The sequence below is a fragment of the Pimephales promelas genome, chromosome 3, assembly GCF_988280905.1.
Source record: "Pimephales promelas chromosome 3, fPimPro1.hap1.1, whole genome shotgun sequence".
Lineage (NCBI taxonomy): Eukaryota > Metazoa > Chordata > Actinopteri > Cypriniformes > Leuciscidae > Pimephales > Pimephales promelas.
In genome coordinates this window covers 24,156,714-24,176,401 of record NC_142771.1, presented here as the reverse complement: position 1 = coordinate 24,176,401, position 19,688 = coordinate 24,156,714, and the positions used below count along the sequence as shown (strand labels likewise).

Here is a 19,688-nt window from a genome sequence, read left to right as displayed (position 1 = left end):
TAGCCTACTTTCACACCATCTCGATATCTAGTGGCATTTCATAACAGGTTGTTAACATATATATATATATATATATATATATATATACACTCACTGTAAACCCGAACAAGTTCCCAGAACTCAAAAAATTTGAGGCAATCGATTGCCTCAAATTTTTTAAGTTGATTAACTTAAAAAGTCACAATTTTCCAGAACTTAAAAGGTTGGATTACCTGGTACTTGTACCTTTTGATAACAGTTAAATTAAAGTGCTCATTTCGCTCAACTCAAATATTTGCAGTTAATACGACTTACAGTTTTCTGTTAAGGCAACTTAATTTTTTCAGTTATTACAACAAAGTTTTGAGTTCACAGAACTTAAAAAAATAAGTACACAACCACACAATTTTATGTTAACAAAACTTAATTTTATTGGTTTGTGTTGACATTGTTTTAAGTACACAATAATCAAATATGTTTAGTTTGTTTACTTAAAAACATGTGACTCAAAACTTAAAAATTTTGAGGCAATAGATTGCCTCAATTACATTGAGTTTATCTAACTTATCTTAGTCTTTTAAAGCAAACATGTCTGCAATTGAACAGTATTTTCTTGCCCACTCACTTTTAGCACACAGCAATGCTTAAAAGAAATATAAAAATAAAATAAAACAACATTTATAAATTAATATATATATATATATATATATATACACACACATATACAATATATATATATATATATATATATATATATATATATGGTTATTCATTATATTTATAAAGTTTTGTTTAGTTTAACAAACATTTACTTGTTAAAAACGTTTGAAGCAAATGTCTCTTCTTCTTTGCAGAGCACCTGGCTGGATTTTCTTGGCAATTTTTTTTTTTTTTTTTTGCACACCCATAAACAAGCATAAAAGCACAAACATAGTTTGACAGATTAGTGTAGTCTCAGAGTCTGGTCTTGGCTGATGATCAGTCAGAGAAAACGTCATTAGGATTCTGCTGTTCGCCCCTGCCTCATAACACTGAAGACATGAATCAGCTGTTTAACGTTTCCAAACCTGAGAGAATGAAACCAAGCCACAATGATAAAAAGAAGAGATCGACTAACAAAAATGAGAAGGAATTGAAGGCAACAACTGGACATTTCTATGGAAATGCTCCTCGTACAGTAACTGACTTTCCTCTTTGAACTTTTCACCTCTCTTAAATGTTTCGTCTCAGACAGACATTCCCCCAGTTACCGGGGCTGAGGCAACCACAGTCACCCCTGCAGATATTTATTAGGGGATCGCAACAACGGCTCCTTCATGTTAGTCCTGACACCAAACACACCAAACAGCATAAATTACAGCAAGCCTTGTATTGGCCAGTGTTGGGCATTGTGCATTACAAGTAATCCATGTTTGAATCAGATTACTTTTTCCAAGTAACTAGTAAAGTAACAAATTACTTTTAAATTTACAACAAGATTTACATTTCAAATCGGCCTAAGTTACTTTGATTTCCCATTTATTGACTGACAGCTCTCCTGTCCACATGTTGAGAGAAATCGTGATAAATGTGTAAACATGATGGCTATTGTAGTTCTAGACTAAATGTGAGCAGGCATTTACTCATCTTACACAAAAACAGATTCAGTATTCATCAAAATATAAAAAAGTGAAATGCAAACTTTGAATTTCCAACGTTACGCAGACCTGCGCTAATTAAATCTCTTAAAAACAGAAATACTTTATGTATTTAATCTCCCTTTATTAACCAATGTCTTTACTGTTGACCTTAATATATAAGTAATAAGTAATATTAAGGGATATAAGTAATCCAATTCAAAATAGACTTTATAAACATCACTTTTTTGTTTCACTTTTGTTTTTATTGTTGAAGAGTGATGAACATTCTTGTCTGAATTGCGCCCCACAGGTTTCAGTTTGCATCTCATTCTAATTCATTTCCCTTATGCACCTTTAGTTGCCTTTACATTTGCCAAAAATAGAATACATTTTTTTTGGTATTAATAAAATAACAAGCAAGCAAGCGCAGCCCATGTGAGAAGTAATGCCAAAGTATTACTATTAGAAATTACTTTCCATAAAAAAGTAATGCAATTAGATACATTTTAGGGAGTAAAGCAATATTGTGCATCACTTTTAAAGTAACTTTCCCCAACACTGTTAGTTGCACCACTCTTTCAGGAACATATATTTTGATTAAAGTCTCATTCGTAGTTGCCCTGTCAAATTTCAACCAAGTTTGAAAGTTTGTTGATAATTTAAGTAAGAATTCAAAATGAGTTTTATTTAATACAGTTTGTTCCCAGTGGGACTCTGTATTTAGACTTTCTAGTCTGAATATTTCTGATTTATATATTTTATTTATTTCTTGTATTGTTTTACACACCTGCAGCAATACTAAACCAACAACAAGCAAAACAAGTGGAAATGGTTTATGCAGAAATTTAAAGTGCCTTTATTGCATTTTTACCATGCTCATGAAACTCACATTTCCATTATAATGGTGAGGAGTGATCACATATTAAATTTATTGATTAATAATGGATAAATGATTCTTCATGCATAGTAAGGCTTTTTGCACACTGCACAAAGACGTTCATCCACACAAGTCATGATCGCAGCAGTGGACATTTTCCCCAGGTGTGCAGGTGTCCTCACATGTACGGGACAAATGAGAAGCTGAAAAGAGATATATTAGATATATTAAATAGGCATATATATATATGCACACACACAGAGTCAAAATAGAAATTATTCAGACACCAGATATAATTTTTGATTTTTTTTTTAACAACTAATGGTTGCAGGACACTAGTTCAGTTATGTAAGTGAGGACAGCAAAATACTGTAAACGGTGACACATTATACCCCCAAATTCTTGACCTAAATTGGTATGATCTAATTGTGTACTTAACAGCTGACAGCTATTGAACCTAAATCATTTGTGAGACAGTCTAACAGAAGGATGGCCAAAACCAGTGAATATATCAACTGATTTGATAACTCTTGAGTTCTTGTCATATTTTATTTCCATTTTCTAAACTAATAGTGAATAAACTGTGAGAAATGTTGAAGGTGTCTGAATAAGTTTGGGTTTGACTTTTTAAATCGAGTCTCAGAGCTATAGTTTTGCATAGCAGTGACAGGGTGAGGAGGACATGTCTCAGAACGTACCGGTGGCCTCGGTCCTGCAGAAGTTGGCTGATGGAGGGCATTGGGTTGCGACCTTGCAGTCGTCTCCCACACAGGTGAAGCACTGCAGGGAGTGCACTGCAAAGAGACATGACCACAAACAGACCATGAGGCACTGTGGAATTGTATGTAGAAAGACCAGAAGCAAGCAAGATATACATGGTCGATTGTTGATTTTTCCTAACTATTTCAGTACAATTACAGTATCTTTAGCACAATCGTTTCAGACAACATTTCCAGGTTTACTTCATAGTTCTGAATTCCAATCACCAGTACGATAAATCTCACCCTGTTCAGTATCTGGTATTCAGCAATTATGGAAGATAAACTCACCAGTAGTGCTGCACACGAGCAACAGAGCAAGAGCACAGACCAGAGCCTTCATGGTTGCAGCTTTAACAAACTCCTTTTGAAGCAGTAGTGTCAGTAATTCTGGTCAACTGAAAGCGTTTGCTCGATTATATAGTCTGCTTGCTAAATTGAAACCATTTTTTTTTTTTGCTGAGAATAGCTACAGGTATGCTGGAATACTGGATTATTAGTATGCTGTAAAACAGGATTATTAAACCCCTCTGGGCTAAAATGTTATTGGCTTGAATTTACAGTGAATTTCTCATGCCTAAAGTCAACATTTCCACAGATTTAAATGTTTCATTGATAGCTGAGAAATAAATAAATCATGAGAAACACTCTTAAAAACACAGTCAGTCACCTAAGATAAATAAATAGTTGTTGAATAGAACTTCCTTTTAAGTTTTAACCAAGTTGATAACTTCTCATTTACATTGTTTGATTTAACATTCAATGTTATAATTATAATAGACAGTATTACAGTATTAACCTTACAGTTAACCTTAAGCCAGCAGATTTGTCATAAAAAATCTGTTCTAAATCTGTAAAAAAAAAAAAAGAAAAGAAAAAAAGAAACAAGTATGCTTTAAAGTTCTAGTAAATTCTATAGAGAGTATTTCAGTTAAGCAGGTTTGGCTTGCTGTTGGGTGTTAAGGCAAGAATACTGCAAAAAGAAATCGTATTAATTTCATTTCTACATTACATTTCTTAATGTTGCAGGGAAATATGATGTTACTCTCTTCTTTCCACAATTTTGTAATTTTAATTTATAAAATTGTATATATTTTAAAGATACTTATGTTAAATATTTTTATATCTGCATACATTACCATTTCAAAGCTTTTGGTGAGTGCGATTTTTTTTTTTAAATGAATACTTTACTTAATTAATATATACATACTCATCCAAGAGTAGCACAACTAATTTCAACCATAATAATAGTAATAAGAAATGTTTCTTGAACAGCAAATCATCTATCTGAATGATTTCTGAAGGATCATGTGACTGAAATAAAATGATGACATTTCAGCTTTGATAACAGGAATAAATTACATTTTAAAGTATGTGAAAGTAGAAAGCAGTTCATTTAAATTGCAATAATATTTCACAATATGAATGTGTTTAATGTGTTTTTGATCAAATAAATGCAGCCTCTGTGGCCAAGAGACTGCTTTCAATATATTATTTAAATATGTTATGTAGTGTACAAATCAAAAAACAGCAAACTTCCTCTCACACCACAGACTGAATGTGTAATTCCTAAATATATGTTCACAATTGCGCACAGTTCTCTACATTAAAGGGACACACAACTTTCCCACTGACACATCTTACCCCACTTTTCTTTGTGAAATAGACTAACATCTTCACATATACTCAACACTCACTGGACCTGACCATCCACTCATAACAATCCTGCACTCTGCTGGTCATCAGTGTTGGCGGCTGATGAGCTCATCCCCTACAAATCTGTTTTGGTGGATGTGTTGTTTCAGTCTCTCTGCCACTGATACACTCCTCTAATTGCTGACGAGGGCATAAGCCAAACCATGTGTCTTTTGCACTATAATACATACGGATGCAAAGCAAGTAGAGTGAGTCTTTGGTTCTTTTGACTGGATTTCTGAATTTTTTTATTTTATTAAAATATATATGTGATAAATTTATTAGCACAATGTTCAAGCTACATTTTTTTAACATTTGTCAAGCTTTTCAAGGCAAGATTTTCCTTAAATATTTGCTCAGATTTGGTCTCCATTTACTTGAATTTGATGGCTGCTCAGGAGGGATTTTTTTCAGAATATCTTCTTTCATGTTCCACAGAAAAATTAAGTCATACAGGTTTGGAATGGCATGATGATGAGCGCGAACAAGGGTAAACATTCCTTATGAGTTGTGTAAAGCTGAATAAGTCAAATTCTCCCAATACAATATTTTTCTGGTAAACAGATATGAATCAGTGGTGCTGAAAAGTGTGTGTGTGTGTGTGTGTGTGTGTGTGTGTGTGTGTGTGTGTGTGTGTGTGTGTGTGTGTGTGTTTGATGTTCCCAGATCAGCACAAAAGAGAGATTTAGATTGAAGAATTACGTAATCACCCCAATGTTCTGTGACATCATTAAAATCCATCTTGGAACGGCAGAAAAACTGTGAAAGAGAAGGAGAGGAACTTCAAATTAACGCAGAAGCTGCCCTCATTATGGGGTGAGAGAGAATTGAAGTGACAGTCAAACATCAGTGCCATTACGGTCAGTCGCTGTGTGTGTATGTGTTCCAGCAGTGGCATGAATAGGATTTTCTCTGTCTGGCTGTGTCCCCTCCCCACACACGGTGCACCCCACACCAGAGAGACAGACCAAATGGAGTGAAAAGAGGCAGTCAGGAGACTGGGTGGACAAGCACAAACAATTCCAGGCTCACATACACCCCCCCTGGCCTTTGCCCTCCCTATTGGACCCTCTCTCTCCCCCACCTTCTCTATAAAAACCCAAAGTTCACCCTCACTCGGTCTCATTTTCCTCTGCCATGGAACCCCAGCGTGCTTTCTCATCGTACCGAAAGCGCTTCGGGACACCGGGCGGCTCCCCGTCCGTGGGGATCACCAGCCGCCTCAGCACGGGCCGCCTGTCCCTCCACAGCAGCCCGCGCCACCTCACCTCCAGCCCAGCCACCATGTCCACCTCACGCTTGTCCCTGGGCGGGGAGCGGCTGGACTTCTCGGTGGACTCCCTGCTGAAGGCCCAGTACCGGGAGACTCGCACCAATGAGAAGGTGGAGATGATGGGGCTGAATGACCGCTTCGCCAGCTACATCGAAAAAGTGCGCTTCTTGGAGCAGCAGAACAAGATGCTGGTGGCAGAACTGAACCAGCTGAGGGGGAAGGAGCCCAGTCGTCTGGGGGACATCTACCAGGAGGAGCTGAGGGAGCTTCGCAGACAGGTGGACGGCCTCAACGCTGGGAAAGCCAGACTGGAGATAGAAAAGGACAACCTGGCCTCAGACCTGGCCACTCTTAAACATAGGTAAGCACAGATGTGTTTTATGGCCATTCAAAGGAGTTTTAAGCAGAGTGGATTTTCAACTTTCAAACTTTGCAACTTTCAAAAAAATTCAATAAAACATAAAAATAATAAATATTTTATATCTTGCACCTTTTTGTCTAAAACAAGGGGTTTCATATTAGTTTCATGGGTCTGTAGAAATTATGAAAAAACAGGAAGAAAAATAAATTGTGAAATTAAATATTATAACAATTAGTTGAATATATATTGGGAATATTAATATATATATATATATATATATATATAGTTATAAAATGCATATAGTTATTTTAAAGCAAATTTAAATATTTTACTTTCCCCCCCAAAATTTTTATAAAGGGATTAAAAAAAAAAAAAAAACTGTGAATGAAGAATATACTGAGTGGGAATAATTAAAAAATTGAAGGAATAATGTTTTTTTCTTTTTTACATTTCAAAATGTTATAAACTTTCATCTTCAAGGTAACTTCTGATTATCCCAGTTGTCTTGTATTGATATTACCTTCACATTTATACTATTGGCAGACACTTGAAAGTGATACATTTAATCAGTTCACTTTCAAAAATGAAAAGAGACCCAGTGAGGAATACCTTGGTTTACTAGTGTCATGATGAAAAAAAATTACAACACAAAGCTAAAATCACTCTAACCAGCTTATCAAAGTAAATTGGGTGCACTTGTGTACGATTAGATGTGTCTGGCTGGGGTGGAGGTGTTACGCATTCCAGAACATGCCAAGAAGAGCGCTAAGAGCAACAGGAGAACAATGACACAAAAACAGCTCAAAAGCCATGTCAAAGAATCACCATCTATTAACCTGCCTTTGAGTACAGCTGTCTTATGGGTAGATAATCACTTAAAATTAAACAACTGCAGCGCCATAAGCATTTTTTCACATCACTGCCAAAACTACAATGTTTCTAGTGAATTTATAGCAAACCCAAACCCATTTTCAATGAGAGGCTCTCCATTTCGTGCTCATTCAACCCCACACTGCCTTTTTATTTTTTAAACTAAAGCCTGATCCACTGAGTAGCTACTATGGGGGCGGGGAGGGGAAAAATACCTCACAGCACAGCTTCCACAAAGACTGAACCCACCCAGTGCAGATGCCCCGTTGTTAGTATGAGAGAGAAGAACATCATTTTTCAATCAAATTCCAAACCCTCAACTTTAAACTCATTTGAATCAATGGCACTTAAAGAATCTTATCAAATAGAACAGACATGAGAATGTGTATGTTTTTATATAAAATGTCACTTGTAATTCTCTATTTAATTCCTTGTTAATATTTGATGGAACATCATAGCAATGCAACATAGAATTTTATTCATGGACCATGGTTACAAAGTTGCATTAGGTCTGGCGATGTATCTGAATTCAAAGGGATTATTTTTGATGTACATATTTATTTGTATATGCTCATACTAGGCACTGTTTATTTTTGTTTGAATTGATGTATATTGCACTGCTTGTGACAGGTATAGCTGCTCAGTTTATAAGAACATGAAAGGGTGTGCATGTACTCCACCCCGTGGGAAAGAGTGGCTGTTGCAGTGTGTGTGTGAGCAGTTAATAATGCATGAGTGATCCATTGAACCCTGTCCTGCCTCCTGCAGGTCTCACCACACCTCCACAGGTCCCCTCACTGGGACCCTTTCATTACAGCTGCCATAATTGATTCATTACAAAGCATACTGTATTGTTTTTTTTTTTTGTTTGTTTGTGTTTTTTTTAAAGACAAGTTTTATAGGAAGACGGGGGATGATTGTAACATGGGTTAATTGTAACACTTCCAATTTCTCCAATCAGGAACAAGTTATAAATCACCTGATTAACTTCACACATGCTCGGTTGAGTCCTTATTCCACATGTGAGAATGAAGAGCCCTGAGGAAGAATCCTTTTTTTTCTTTTTCTTTTTAACTTCCTTTATTGTGGTTATGGATATTTCTGCATTGTAGTTAAACTCATCAAAGTTAAATTATGTTTATGTGTCTGTGTAGATATTTTTCATGCAAGTTGTTAGTTCAAATTTAGCTGTTAGCTGGAAGGTGAGCTGTTCATGGACTCATGGGTTCATGGGTTAGTTATAACATTAACAAAGCCTACCACAAGTACATTTTTAGTTGTATTTTTTAAAACAAATTTTATTCTACATGTCTAGGTCATGAGTGTCCAAACTCAGACCTGGAGGACAACTGTCCTGCAACCATCCCAGACAGTCTGTCAGTTTTGATGTGGGAACATTCAATCTTTCTGCAGGTCCTTATGGTAGTAGGTGGCGACAAGTGACTGTCTTTATAAGCGAGTCATTGGCACTGCAAGGAGTAGTTCACTTTAAAAAAAAAACTCACCCCCATGTCCATGTCCATAACCCAAGATTTCCATGTCTTTCTTTCTTCAGTCGAAAAGAAATTAAGGTTTTTGACGAAAACATTCCAGGATTTTTCATAATACTGGTAACCAAACAGTTCAAGGTCCAAAAGACAGTTTCAGTGCAAACTGTTCAAGGGCTTTAAACAATTCCAGATGATGAATTTACAGTTGTTTGTTGAACTTAGGATAGAATCCTTTTTAGTTTGTGAGATTGTTCACTTTAGGAATGGTAACTTTTTTTAATCCATTTTCCAGACTTCAAGATGAAACTGCCCTACGACAAGAGGCAGAAAATAACCTTAACATCTTCAGACAAGTAAGAACCACTCCATTCCCATCTCATTCATGAGTTAGCATATTGCTGTCATGAATTTCACTTTTGATTCCAGGAAGTGGATGAAGCGGCTCTGAACCGTGTACAGCTGGAGAGGAAGATTGATGCTCTGCAGGATGAGATCAATTTCCTGAAGAAGGTCCACGAGGAGGTTTGTTATCTCTCCCACACTCTTATCTGCTCACTATCTCTGTATACGTTCAGTTTTTCTCTGTCTCTTAGATTTTACTGGCATATCTGTCTCAAATCTGTTCATTTAAATGGCTATTTGTATGCTGTAATGGATTCTGATGACTTCAATTTTATCACTTGCAAAATTACAGTGTGGACAGTAAAAATCTGTCTTGATCAGACACCGTGCAGTAAAAAACAACATTATATTACCTCACTTGGAAACTTCTCAAACACATTCTGTCCTCTAAGACGTGAAGCTTACAAGTCTGGAAACAAAGAGGAGTATAAAAGAACCAAGTCGCTCCCCCTTCATGCTTCCGCTCCTCCGTGAGAGATGCGAGACCGGTGTGCTCATTAGCAATCGCGTAACACGTCACTTGACTTGAAAGTGGCGTGTATGTTTATGCAAAAGTCATGATGTCATGTTGCGCAGTGAGACAAATGGTGAATTCATGTAAATAGGGTATATATAGTACAAACGGTTAGCAAGCACTGGTGCACTTTGTTTTGTGACTCTAAGTGTGATGCAGTACAGTCTTTGTGCTATACAAATGGCAAATAAAACTTTGATTGACTTCCTCTGTGCAGGAGATGAGAGAGCTGCATGAGCAGCTGATGGCCCAACAGGTTCATGTGGATCTGGATGTGTCTAAGCCAGACTTAACCAATGCCCTGAAGGAGATCAGAGCTCAGTTTGAGACCATGGCCAACTCCAATATGCAGGAGACTGAGGAGTGGTATCGCTCAAAGGTTACACGAACACACAGACACATGGAGATGGTCCTCACTGCGGAACATGAAATCCATGGGGAGGAGTCGGATCCAGATCCAATTCCTCCCACCTTACATACACCTAAACCTAACCAACTCCACCCCCTGATCCCTAAACCCACCCCTAATCCCTAAACCCACCCCTAATCCTACCCATCTCCACCCCTTGGATCGTGATCCGACTCCTCCCCGTGGATCTCATGTTCTGCATTGAGGTGCTACTGGACACATGCATTCTCTTTGGCTTTTCTCTTTTAGAGGAATATTTTATTTCTAATAGGCCTATTATATAATAGAGTTTATAGTTAAAGACGATAATTATAAACAAAACGCATTTCAATTTATATTATAAACTTACCCACAGTAAGCTGAATTTTCAGCATCATAACTCCATCTTGAGTGTCACATGATCCTTCAGAACTCATTCTAAAATCATTTCTTCTTCTTATTTACTTCTTATTTTACTGTATTTTTATCAAATAAGTGCAACCTTGGTGAGATTAAGAGACTACTTTCAATAATATAACAAAAAAAGTCACAAGCGTATTGTTTCCAAACTTTTGACCAGTACTATAGGCCTAAATATTTGTCTGCATGTCATGTGCGGGGCTTCGTATTTTAGTGTATTACTTTAAATAAGTAAAATAAATAAGAAAAATGTATTATGTATTTTATTAGTTTGCTGATCTGACTGATGCAGCCAATCGGAACGGAGAGGCTCTGAGACAAGCTAAGCAGGAGGCCAATGAGTATCGTCGGCAGATTCAAGGCATGACCTGTGACTTGGAATCTCTTCGTGGGTCTGTAAGTGTTTTATATCACCTGCCACCAAATTTACTAAGTTTAACTTACTAAATTTCAGTCATGACTGTAGTAGACCACAGTACTTGGCAGCACAGAAATCACGCATTAAAATCCTCTCAAATCCTTAAGAATGAGTCCCTTGAGCGTCAGCTGCGAGAGATGGAGGAACGTTTCGCCATTGAGACGGCAGGTTACCAGGACACCGTGGCTCGTCTGGAGGACGAGATCCATATGCTGAAGGACGAGATGGCAAGACATTTGCAGGAGTACCAGGACCTGCTCAATGTAAAACTGGCCTTGGACATTGAAATTGCCACCTACCGGAAGCTGCTCGAAGGAGAAGAAAGCAGGTGAGGAGAGAAATGGCATGAACAACATTGATTAAATTCATTTATAATACGATGGATTCAATAAATATTCTCCCACCTTTTCTAGAATCACGGTTCCAGTGCAGAATTTCACCAACTTACAGTTTAGAGGTGAGTAATTCATCATCCAGTTGTTGATTAGCCTACAGCTCGATTTAAATTTCTCTATAATCGTGTGTGTTGCTAGACACCAGCATGGAAACTAAGCTGACTCCCGAGGCACATGTGAAGAGGAGCATAGTTGTGCGAACTGTTGAGACTCGTGACGGAGAGGTAAACGCGCTGCTAGGGGACGCTGTTTATCAACTTTTAAAGTTTTTGAAATCCACTTCACTTTTATTCACTTCGACATAATCTATTGTATCTTGTATTTGTTGATTCGTTTATTCTATCTTTCATACATTGCATTAGAGCAGAGTCCCCCCCCCCCCCAAAAAAAAAAACAACAACAAAAAACAAAAAAAAAACCCACACACACACAAACAAACAAAAAACAACAACAAAAAAAATTATTTTTGAGGGTCATGGGCCACATGTAAATGTTGCATTATATCCATTTCTGTCACGATTAATCGCATTCAAAATAAAAGTTTGTGTATAATATATGTGGGTGCACTGTGTATAATTATGTTATGTATATAAATACACACACATGCTTGTATATATTTAAGGAATATTTTCATGTATATACTGTATATAGATTTATATATATATAAATAATATTTTTTTTTCTTAAATATACATGCATGTGTGTGTGTAGGCTATTTATACAAAATAATTATACACCGTGCACCCACATATATTATGTAAACACAAACTTTTATTTTAGATGTGATTAATGGCGATTAATCGTTTGACAGCCCTAGTTTATATATATTTTTGGTTACACTTTACCGTTTGTTAACGTTAGCTCCAATGGACATTAAATCATATTAAATATAAATACATAAATGTACATAAATACATACATTTGTATGTGTAAAAAAATATTAACACATACAAATTTGATACAAAACAAATACAAAATGTTGAAAATGTACTTTAAGTGAAATTAATAAATGCTTTAGAATTATTTTTCATTGTTAGTGCATGTTAACTAATGGAATCTTGTAAAGTGTAACCATTTAAAAAAAATCATTAATATTCTGTACACTTCAAAGCAAAAATAAAACAAAACATTTATTTTGTGATATGGCATGGCAGGCCAAATCAAAGATCATCAATGGCCAACTTTACCCTGCAGGCCCTGGTTTGGGCATCTGTGCATTAGAGAATTGTACATTAATCTGTTTAATTTTGTTGCTGTGCTTTCTGTTTCAGCTAATATTGACCTGTGCAATCTCTTTCACAGATCATTAAAGAGTCCACTACGGAGAGGAAGGATCTGCCGTAATCAGCTTTAGACTGGATCAGCTGCAATTGAAGAGCTTCTTCACTAATGCTGCGATCAAATATGTGATTTCTTACCAACTTTTCCTGCTTATTTTCTCCTAGTGTATATAGTTCCTGGGAACAATTACATTAGCAACAATAAGCAATACACAACTCTTTCTCGTCCTGGGCTTCTCTCTTTACTGTATCTGTCTTTTTTTGTGGTGAAGAGTATTAGCATGACTAGTTTATTGCCGATTGTGCCATAAAAAGTCATAGTTGGAAAGATGAAAGTAGAAAGTAGAAAATGATGTTGCTAGTGGTCAGAGCGGGTACATGGGGATTATAGTTTTTTTTGTCAAGCGCAAACTGTAGTGATTTTGTTCTGAAATGTATTGTAGTCTTTAAGAATTATGTATTAGATGAAGAAGTGCAGGTTTGGAACCAGAAGTTTTTAAATCGGAATGGTCAGTGTTAAAGTAAGGCTGAAGGGTATTATGACAGCAAGATCTTTGTGAGAGTTTTAAAGGGATGATGGATTTTGTCAGCAGTGCTAAGCATATTTTCCTCCTTCACTGTGTATGCACAATGTTTTTTGCACAATAGCTAACTCATCTCTTTAAAATGCATTAAATTGCTTGTTGACTTGATTGACATATAGAAAACATTAATTCTACATTTTAATCAATTAAAAAAAAAATTGTTTTGCTAAATTCATTATAAACATCTAACATAGCGTTACCCATCATATGAACAGATGGAGTTTTGCAACTGATACCATATTACATTGTTTTAAGATGCAGTCATATTTACCATTCATTCCAACAGGAATACACGTGATCAGGTTTCCTGTGCAGATTACGCTCACGTTTGTAAATTAGCTGCACTGACAAACAAAAAGGTATTTGGTTTTAAAGTGACTTCTGTGTAAGATTTATCGACAATTATGGATCTTTTTTTGCATGCAAAATGTAGCTAATGTGACTGTACCTTTACTGTGAGATAATACTGCCAGGTAACACTGAGCTATGTTTTCAACCGAGGAGGGCTAACTTACCACTCTTGCATACTGAATTGGATGCCCTTCTATTGTGGTGACTAACAAAAATAGTAAAAAAAATAATTTTTATTCGGTAGTGTCTTGTGTCTGCTTATAGAAGAGATTAATGATTAAATGATTATGCTTCTCAACAAAACAGCATAATTATTGCAGCTTATGCATTCTGAGTGTTTAATAAAGACTCAAAAGTGAACAAAATAGGAAGTGACATGTGAACATGTCAAGGGGGCATGAGGTTTGATTGACAGGCGTGTGTGACACTGTCACTGACAGAGTGTGGATCCCACGCTTGGAATTACGTCTCTGTCAGTTTTTTTTTTTTTGCCTTTTATTTAGATAAAACTTTCTGAGATTAAAAAAAATCTATTTTACAAAAGTGCCTGGCCAAGAAAAGCAGCACAACATTATTAAGAAAAAAAAAACTAAGACATTAAAACATATCAAAACAGTAAAACATTTACAAATTGTGTCTTCCTCTAACAGTTCACTAAGGAAAGATCTAAAAATATTAATTGACACCAGGATCTGCAATTTCAAGTCATTTTGTAAAAAGTTCCAATCACTGGGTGCGGCATACCAAAAAGCTTGTTTTTTCGGGCGAGTGGAAATGGAGAGGGTATGCAAATTCATGTGAGCACAAAGAACAAACTCCAACAGGTTTGTGTTGGGTATAAGAGAGCAAAGATATAGAGGCAATTAGACCCAACATTTATTTTTAAATACACAGGTACCAATGTTTACATCTGCGTATTGATAATGAAGACTAGCCAACTCTGTTAACATTGGTGATTATTGTATTTACAATTTAGTATAAACCGAAGTGCACAATGATACAACATATCCAAAGACCTTAAAAGTTTAGTAGTTGCCAATTTATACAAAATATCCCCATAATAAATGACAGGCATAAAAGTGACTGAAATGGTCTTTTTGCCTCAAATATGATTTATTTCTATAATAAAATCCCACCCTTGTTTTTTTCTTTAGTCCTTAATTGATTAACAATGTCAATTAGTGATCAATTAACAAGGACACAGTTGGTTACTCTAGAAGTAGAACTAGGTTTGCTTTTATTTAGGGTTTTGATGCCTTGGCTATCAAGATAATCATACTTCCTAGGTAGAGGTTTAATGAAATTCAAAACGAAAGAACATTCTCAACCTAAAATAATTTCAAAGGTTTACTTATTGAAAATATCTCAGGTACAAGTACATAACAGCATGTTTTTTTTTTTGGGACCGTCAAAGTGACATACTCATTCTGGGTCAACAAAGGGGTAAGAATTTTTACCTTCTTTGTGATATAATTTCATATCTTGTCGTTGTTTAATTCTGATATTTTGGTGGTTATTCTACTTGTTACAAATTGTATTGTTATGGTAATTATTACAAAACTTTTATTTAAAAATAAAAGGTTCCATTCTCACTTTTGAACCACACATGTTTCAAATGGACGGAAACTGGACTTCATAGTCCAGACCTCATGTGTATTTAGAAGACATATGCTGAGAAATATGACTTTCCACAACATGTCCCTGGCCTAATCTGGGAACATTTTCCAGATGGGTAGATTTCCTCAAAAAGCACTGAGCCAACAAATGTCAAAATCAAAACTCATGAAATAAAATGTCACTTCAGATAGTCACTAAAACCTTTGACAGCAATGACATTCACATTCATACTGAGTTGAAAGAATTTGGCTTGAGTTGAGTCCTATATGAAGAAATTGGGGCATATTAGATGCGTCATTTGGAGTGTGGCAACTCTGAAACAAGGGCAACCGAGTGCCATAATTACACGATGTCCTCACTGACGTACTGTAAAGAAGTGTTGAAGGGTAACAACACCTTAGATATCTGAAAAGGAGTACTTAGAACAATGCGACGGATAGTCTGATAGCATTTGGATTGGCTACTGGTTCCAAATTAAACACTGCACTAAGAAATAAATCATTATAGGAAGCTTGTCTCTGGATCTAATGGTGATATGGGCTTGATAAACAATGAAGAAAGTCCTGGCAGTAGGAACATTATCAATATCCCACTAATAGCAATATCCCAGTGATTTAACACCTGTTCACAAAATTTCACAACATGTCAGCTTGAATCTGGTCAGTATGGAGCTAATGGGAAGAATTATATTTCAATGCTCTCACAAAATTGCGTTCCCCTTAGTTATGGGGCCTTAAAGGCCGTGTTTAGCCACTACTGTCGATTAATGGGTACATAAATCACCCAAGATATTTATATTTTTAAAATGTCTCAAAAGTTGTCTTAAAGACAATTGTACAATTAGATTGAATTCAATAAAAGTCAGGGCCCGTATTCATAAAGAATCTTAGATACAATTCAAAGAAAATATAGCTTAGGTCTTCAGGATTACTAGAAAGCTACATGTAGATGAATTTGATCAGGATCAACTCTGCAGGAAAGATTTTAAATTGCCCAGCCCTGCTTTAGAGGCTCCGTAGGCCTTTGTTTGCAAGATAAAAGCAAAATGCAAGATAAAATGCAAGATAAAAGCAAATTTCCCTTCTTGATTAATAAAGAGATGAAATGTAAGGTGTGCCCATCAGACACCAAGAGCACCACTGAAATCTATCAGAGAGGTTGTTCAGGTTGTAATCAAACATGTCCTCTTATTTAACCTTAGTCTGACCCTCGAGCGCCGCCACCTCTTTACTCAGGCACCCGGAGAATCTGTGCAAAGTACGTCACAATCAGCTAAACCTGTCACACTGTGTCAGATCTCTCCATGACCACCTCATTTCTGTCAGTTCATTCACACACAAGTTAAGACTGCTTCCAGCAGTGCAACATTTATCTCCTATTAAAAAAAATATATATATATAACTTGAGTGACCTTAGTATGGAAGGTGAGAGGGACAGGATGATAACATATTTGATATTAATATATACGTGGAGCAATTTTCATGCGAGACGAGATGTAGCTGCCATTATGATCCAACGCATTTTGAACTTTGTTTTTCTCAGAGTCTGTCCTCTCCGATTTGTTTGTACATGGTTAGGAAGCAATCAGGTCTGGGATACTGGAAGTATGTGGGACAGATAAAACACTTCAGCAGTGGTGTTCTCATTTGGCGAGACACCGATGTAGGATTTTCCGTTCTGGGATCTTACTGAAACCACTAGAGAGAGGTGACAAAGAGAGAGAGAGAGATCATACAATTTGACTTGGGGTCTGTTTAACCAACACCCTTTCAGCAACTTTTTTATGCCTTGCCCGCTCATTTACACTACAACAGCGTTTTGGGGCCTGAAAAAGTCAACTTTGGAAAGCCAGTTTCAACGTGAAAGTTTTTCAAAATGATACTGTTATCGTCTCCATGTAGCCTACAAAAAAAGCAAATTTGGGAAAATGGTGATGCCATGCACATGCAAATTAAATGTTCAGTCTGTATCCCCACCCATGGATATTCAGATCCGCAGAAGGTTGTTAACAGAACAATAATAGGTCAATTTCACACTTCTGAGTTTCAGGCTTCTGGATTGGCCCATGTGCTGGATAAACTTTTTTTTGCAAATAGCAGCGATGGCTGATAACAATATGTATTAACAAATATCATGAAAATGTAAGACTGTCTTGGTGATTTATTGGTGCGACTACAAAATCATGTTTAATTAACAAGTTTCGGGAGGAGCAGGTGCAGATAATTACTCTAATCAGCTAAAGTGGAGATCAATCAATAATCAACTCAGGACACGATAAATACTGTAACAGCAGAACCCACCTCGGTTCCCTGGCAGTTTATCAGCATCCCACCTCTCCTCACTTTTATTTCCATCTACTGTCACCAACGGGCGGGAAGTACTCTGGGTTCAGGCAGAAATTCCGAGCTCAGAGCCCTCCACCCGGGCAGCACGCCAAGTGCGCAAGACCTTTCCCCATAGTAAGTATTTGTTGTGAAGTCGTGAAACTCTAATTACAGAGTTAAATGAGGCATAATATCATATCATATTAATGAGAAGCAGGACCGTTCGCACCCTGGATGATTATATTTCTGAATGTATCTATCATAAACGGCAACATCTGTCGTCTCTTAATGATATTTCATCTCATTCACTCACTATGCTCCTGTTGTCACCATCTTCAAATCTGTAAATATGCCTAGTATTAACAAACCGATTGGTAGTAGGCTGCATTGCTTTTGCACATTTCAATGTTGCTTTGCTAACTATAACTTAATGCACAGACTGTGATTAATGTATGATGTGTGGTTTTGGAAATAAATTAGGTCTTGTTATGACCACAGCCATAACACAATATATACATAATAGCAGAAGGAAAATAAATCGGGGTAAACAGAGCAAGAGAGCACACAGAACCATGACCGCCACACACCCTGCCCGCCAAGCAGATTTGGCTGCTTAGACTTCTTATCCGAAACCTACACGATCCACAGGTGCAGGCAATCAGTTCCTATAAGATAAAGACACAAATAAGAACATTTACACTTACAGGACATTTACATTTACATTGCCCTCTACAGGACAGATAAATCATTACACAGAATAAATCACAAAATACATGCACATGATGTACTGTATCAGGTCTAAATTTCATCATTTTAATCTGTCAGGATTAGTTATATGCTTGATTGTGGGATATAAATGTGTGAGATTATTTAAAATATATAGCCTATTAAACTCAAGACAATATTATAAAACTAAACCAGACGGAATAGAACGGTGAAACAGAAAGAGGTTAGGGAGGCAATGCCTGCACAAAAAAAAAAAAAAAAAAAAAAAAAAATGGATGAGAAAATAATCCATACTGCAAAAATACAAAGCACAACTATTACAAAATATGACAATGAAAAGTGTATAAATAACATGTTAACATGAACAGCGGAAGTCTGCGTCTCTCTTGCCTCCCCTGAGCCCATTGAGTTTTAACAGATCCCCTAAGCGTGCACTGGGTTTGGTGGGAGGTAATTGGGAATGAATGGGGGAAAGGTACGTGAGAGGAGGCAATGCCTCCATTGGCTATGATTGGATGTGACAGAACGGCATATTCTTTCAGTATTTTTCCTGACCGTTTGCACTAAAACACTGTTTTTGGTCATCCTTTGAAATGTTAACTAGAGGTTTATCTGATTTTCCTTTGCAACGTTCTCTCTGTATTAACAATTCTTTGCAGCCTTTAAACACTGCCTACAACGCACTGGATCCTTCATTGGAAACCAAAAATATCTCACTCCAGCTAAACGTTTACTCTTTGAGTTGCACCAGGGAACAATACAACCATTATGAATAAAAGTTTAGTAAGAGTATTTCCTACTAAAGCCAGGCGGTATTTGATTCTGGTAAGTGTATCCAGACGAGCAGACTGGTGGGAGCGGCCTTGGATGGCAACATGCGCATTATGGGTGTTGGAGTTTTCCTACATATTTGGCAAAAGGGAAGACAACAGCGTTTTTCTCTGTTTTCTTTGGTGGCACCGATTTACAAATTTGTTTCGCCTTTCTACTGCGTAGGCAGACAAGTTTTATTGAAAGCCCACAGTGCAGTAGCCAACCCCTTTAAGTCTGTGTTGTTTAATATCAGGCCTCTCTGTTACAGTGATGCATGCTGTTCTGCTCTGCTCTGCTCAGATAGGCTATAAGTTGCCCTGGACAGAAAAAGCTCACACTTTGTTTTTGTTTGAAACTATTTTGGTGGTCAGAAAATAAACTTGTCTGAAAAGCAAATCTCTCTCTCCCTCTCCCTCTCCCTCTCTCTCTCTCTCTTCAAATTGTATGCATAAGTGAAGATAAATTGTAAAGGTTGATTTTTTTTTTTAAACGAGTGTTGCGTTTTTAAGATGCTTTTTCACACCCTGAGGCTCT

The 19,688-nt window shown here is 36.7% G+C and overlaps 1 protein-coding gene and 1 long non-coding RNA gene across 2 annotated transcripts; one reads left to right on the top strand and one right to left on the bottom strand.

Annotated features, from left to right (window-relative positions):
- Positions 1–2,430: 2,430 nt before the first annotated feature.
- LOC148982014 (uncharacterized) lies at positions 2,431–3,635 on the bottom strand. The gene is made up of 3 exons (XR_016150671.1): positions 3,525–3,635; positions 3,174–3,269; positions 2,431–2,678 (listed from the first exon to the last, which is right to left on the bottom strand). It is a non-coding gene; the product is annotated as an uncharacterized LOC148982014 (long non-coding RNA).
- Positions 3,636–5,964: 2,329 nt separating this feature from the next.
- gfap (glial fibrillary acidic protein) lies at positions 5,965–13,431 on the top strand. The gene is made up of 9 exons (XM_039687821.2): positions 5,965–6,562; positions 9,215–9,275; positions 9,349–9,444; positions 10,056–10,217; positions 10,917–11,042; positions 11,172–11,392; positions 11,478–11,521; positions 11,598–11,683; positions 12,762–13,431. Exons 1-9 carry the CDS (start codon positions 6,066–6,068, stop codon positions 12,801–12,803), a joined length of 1,335 nt encoding a protein of 444 aa, XP_039543755.1. The 5' UTR covers positions 5,965–6,065; the 3' UTR covers positions 12,804–13,431.
- The last annotated feature ends 6,257 nt before the right edge of the window (positions 13,432–19,688 follow it).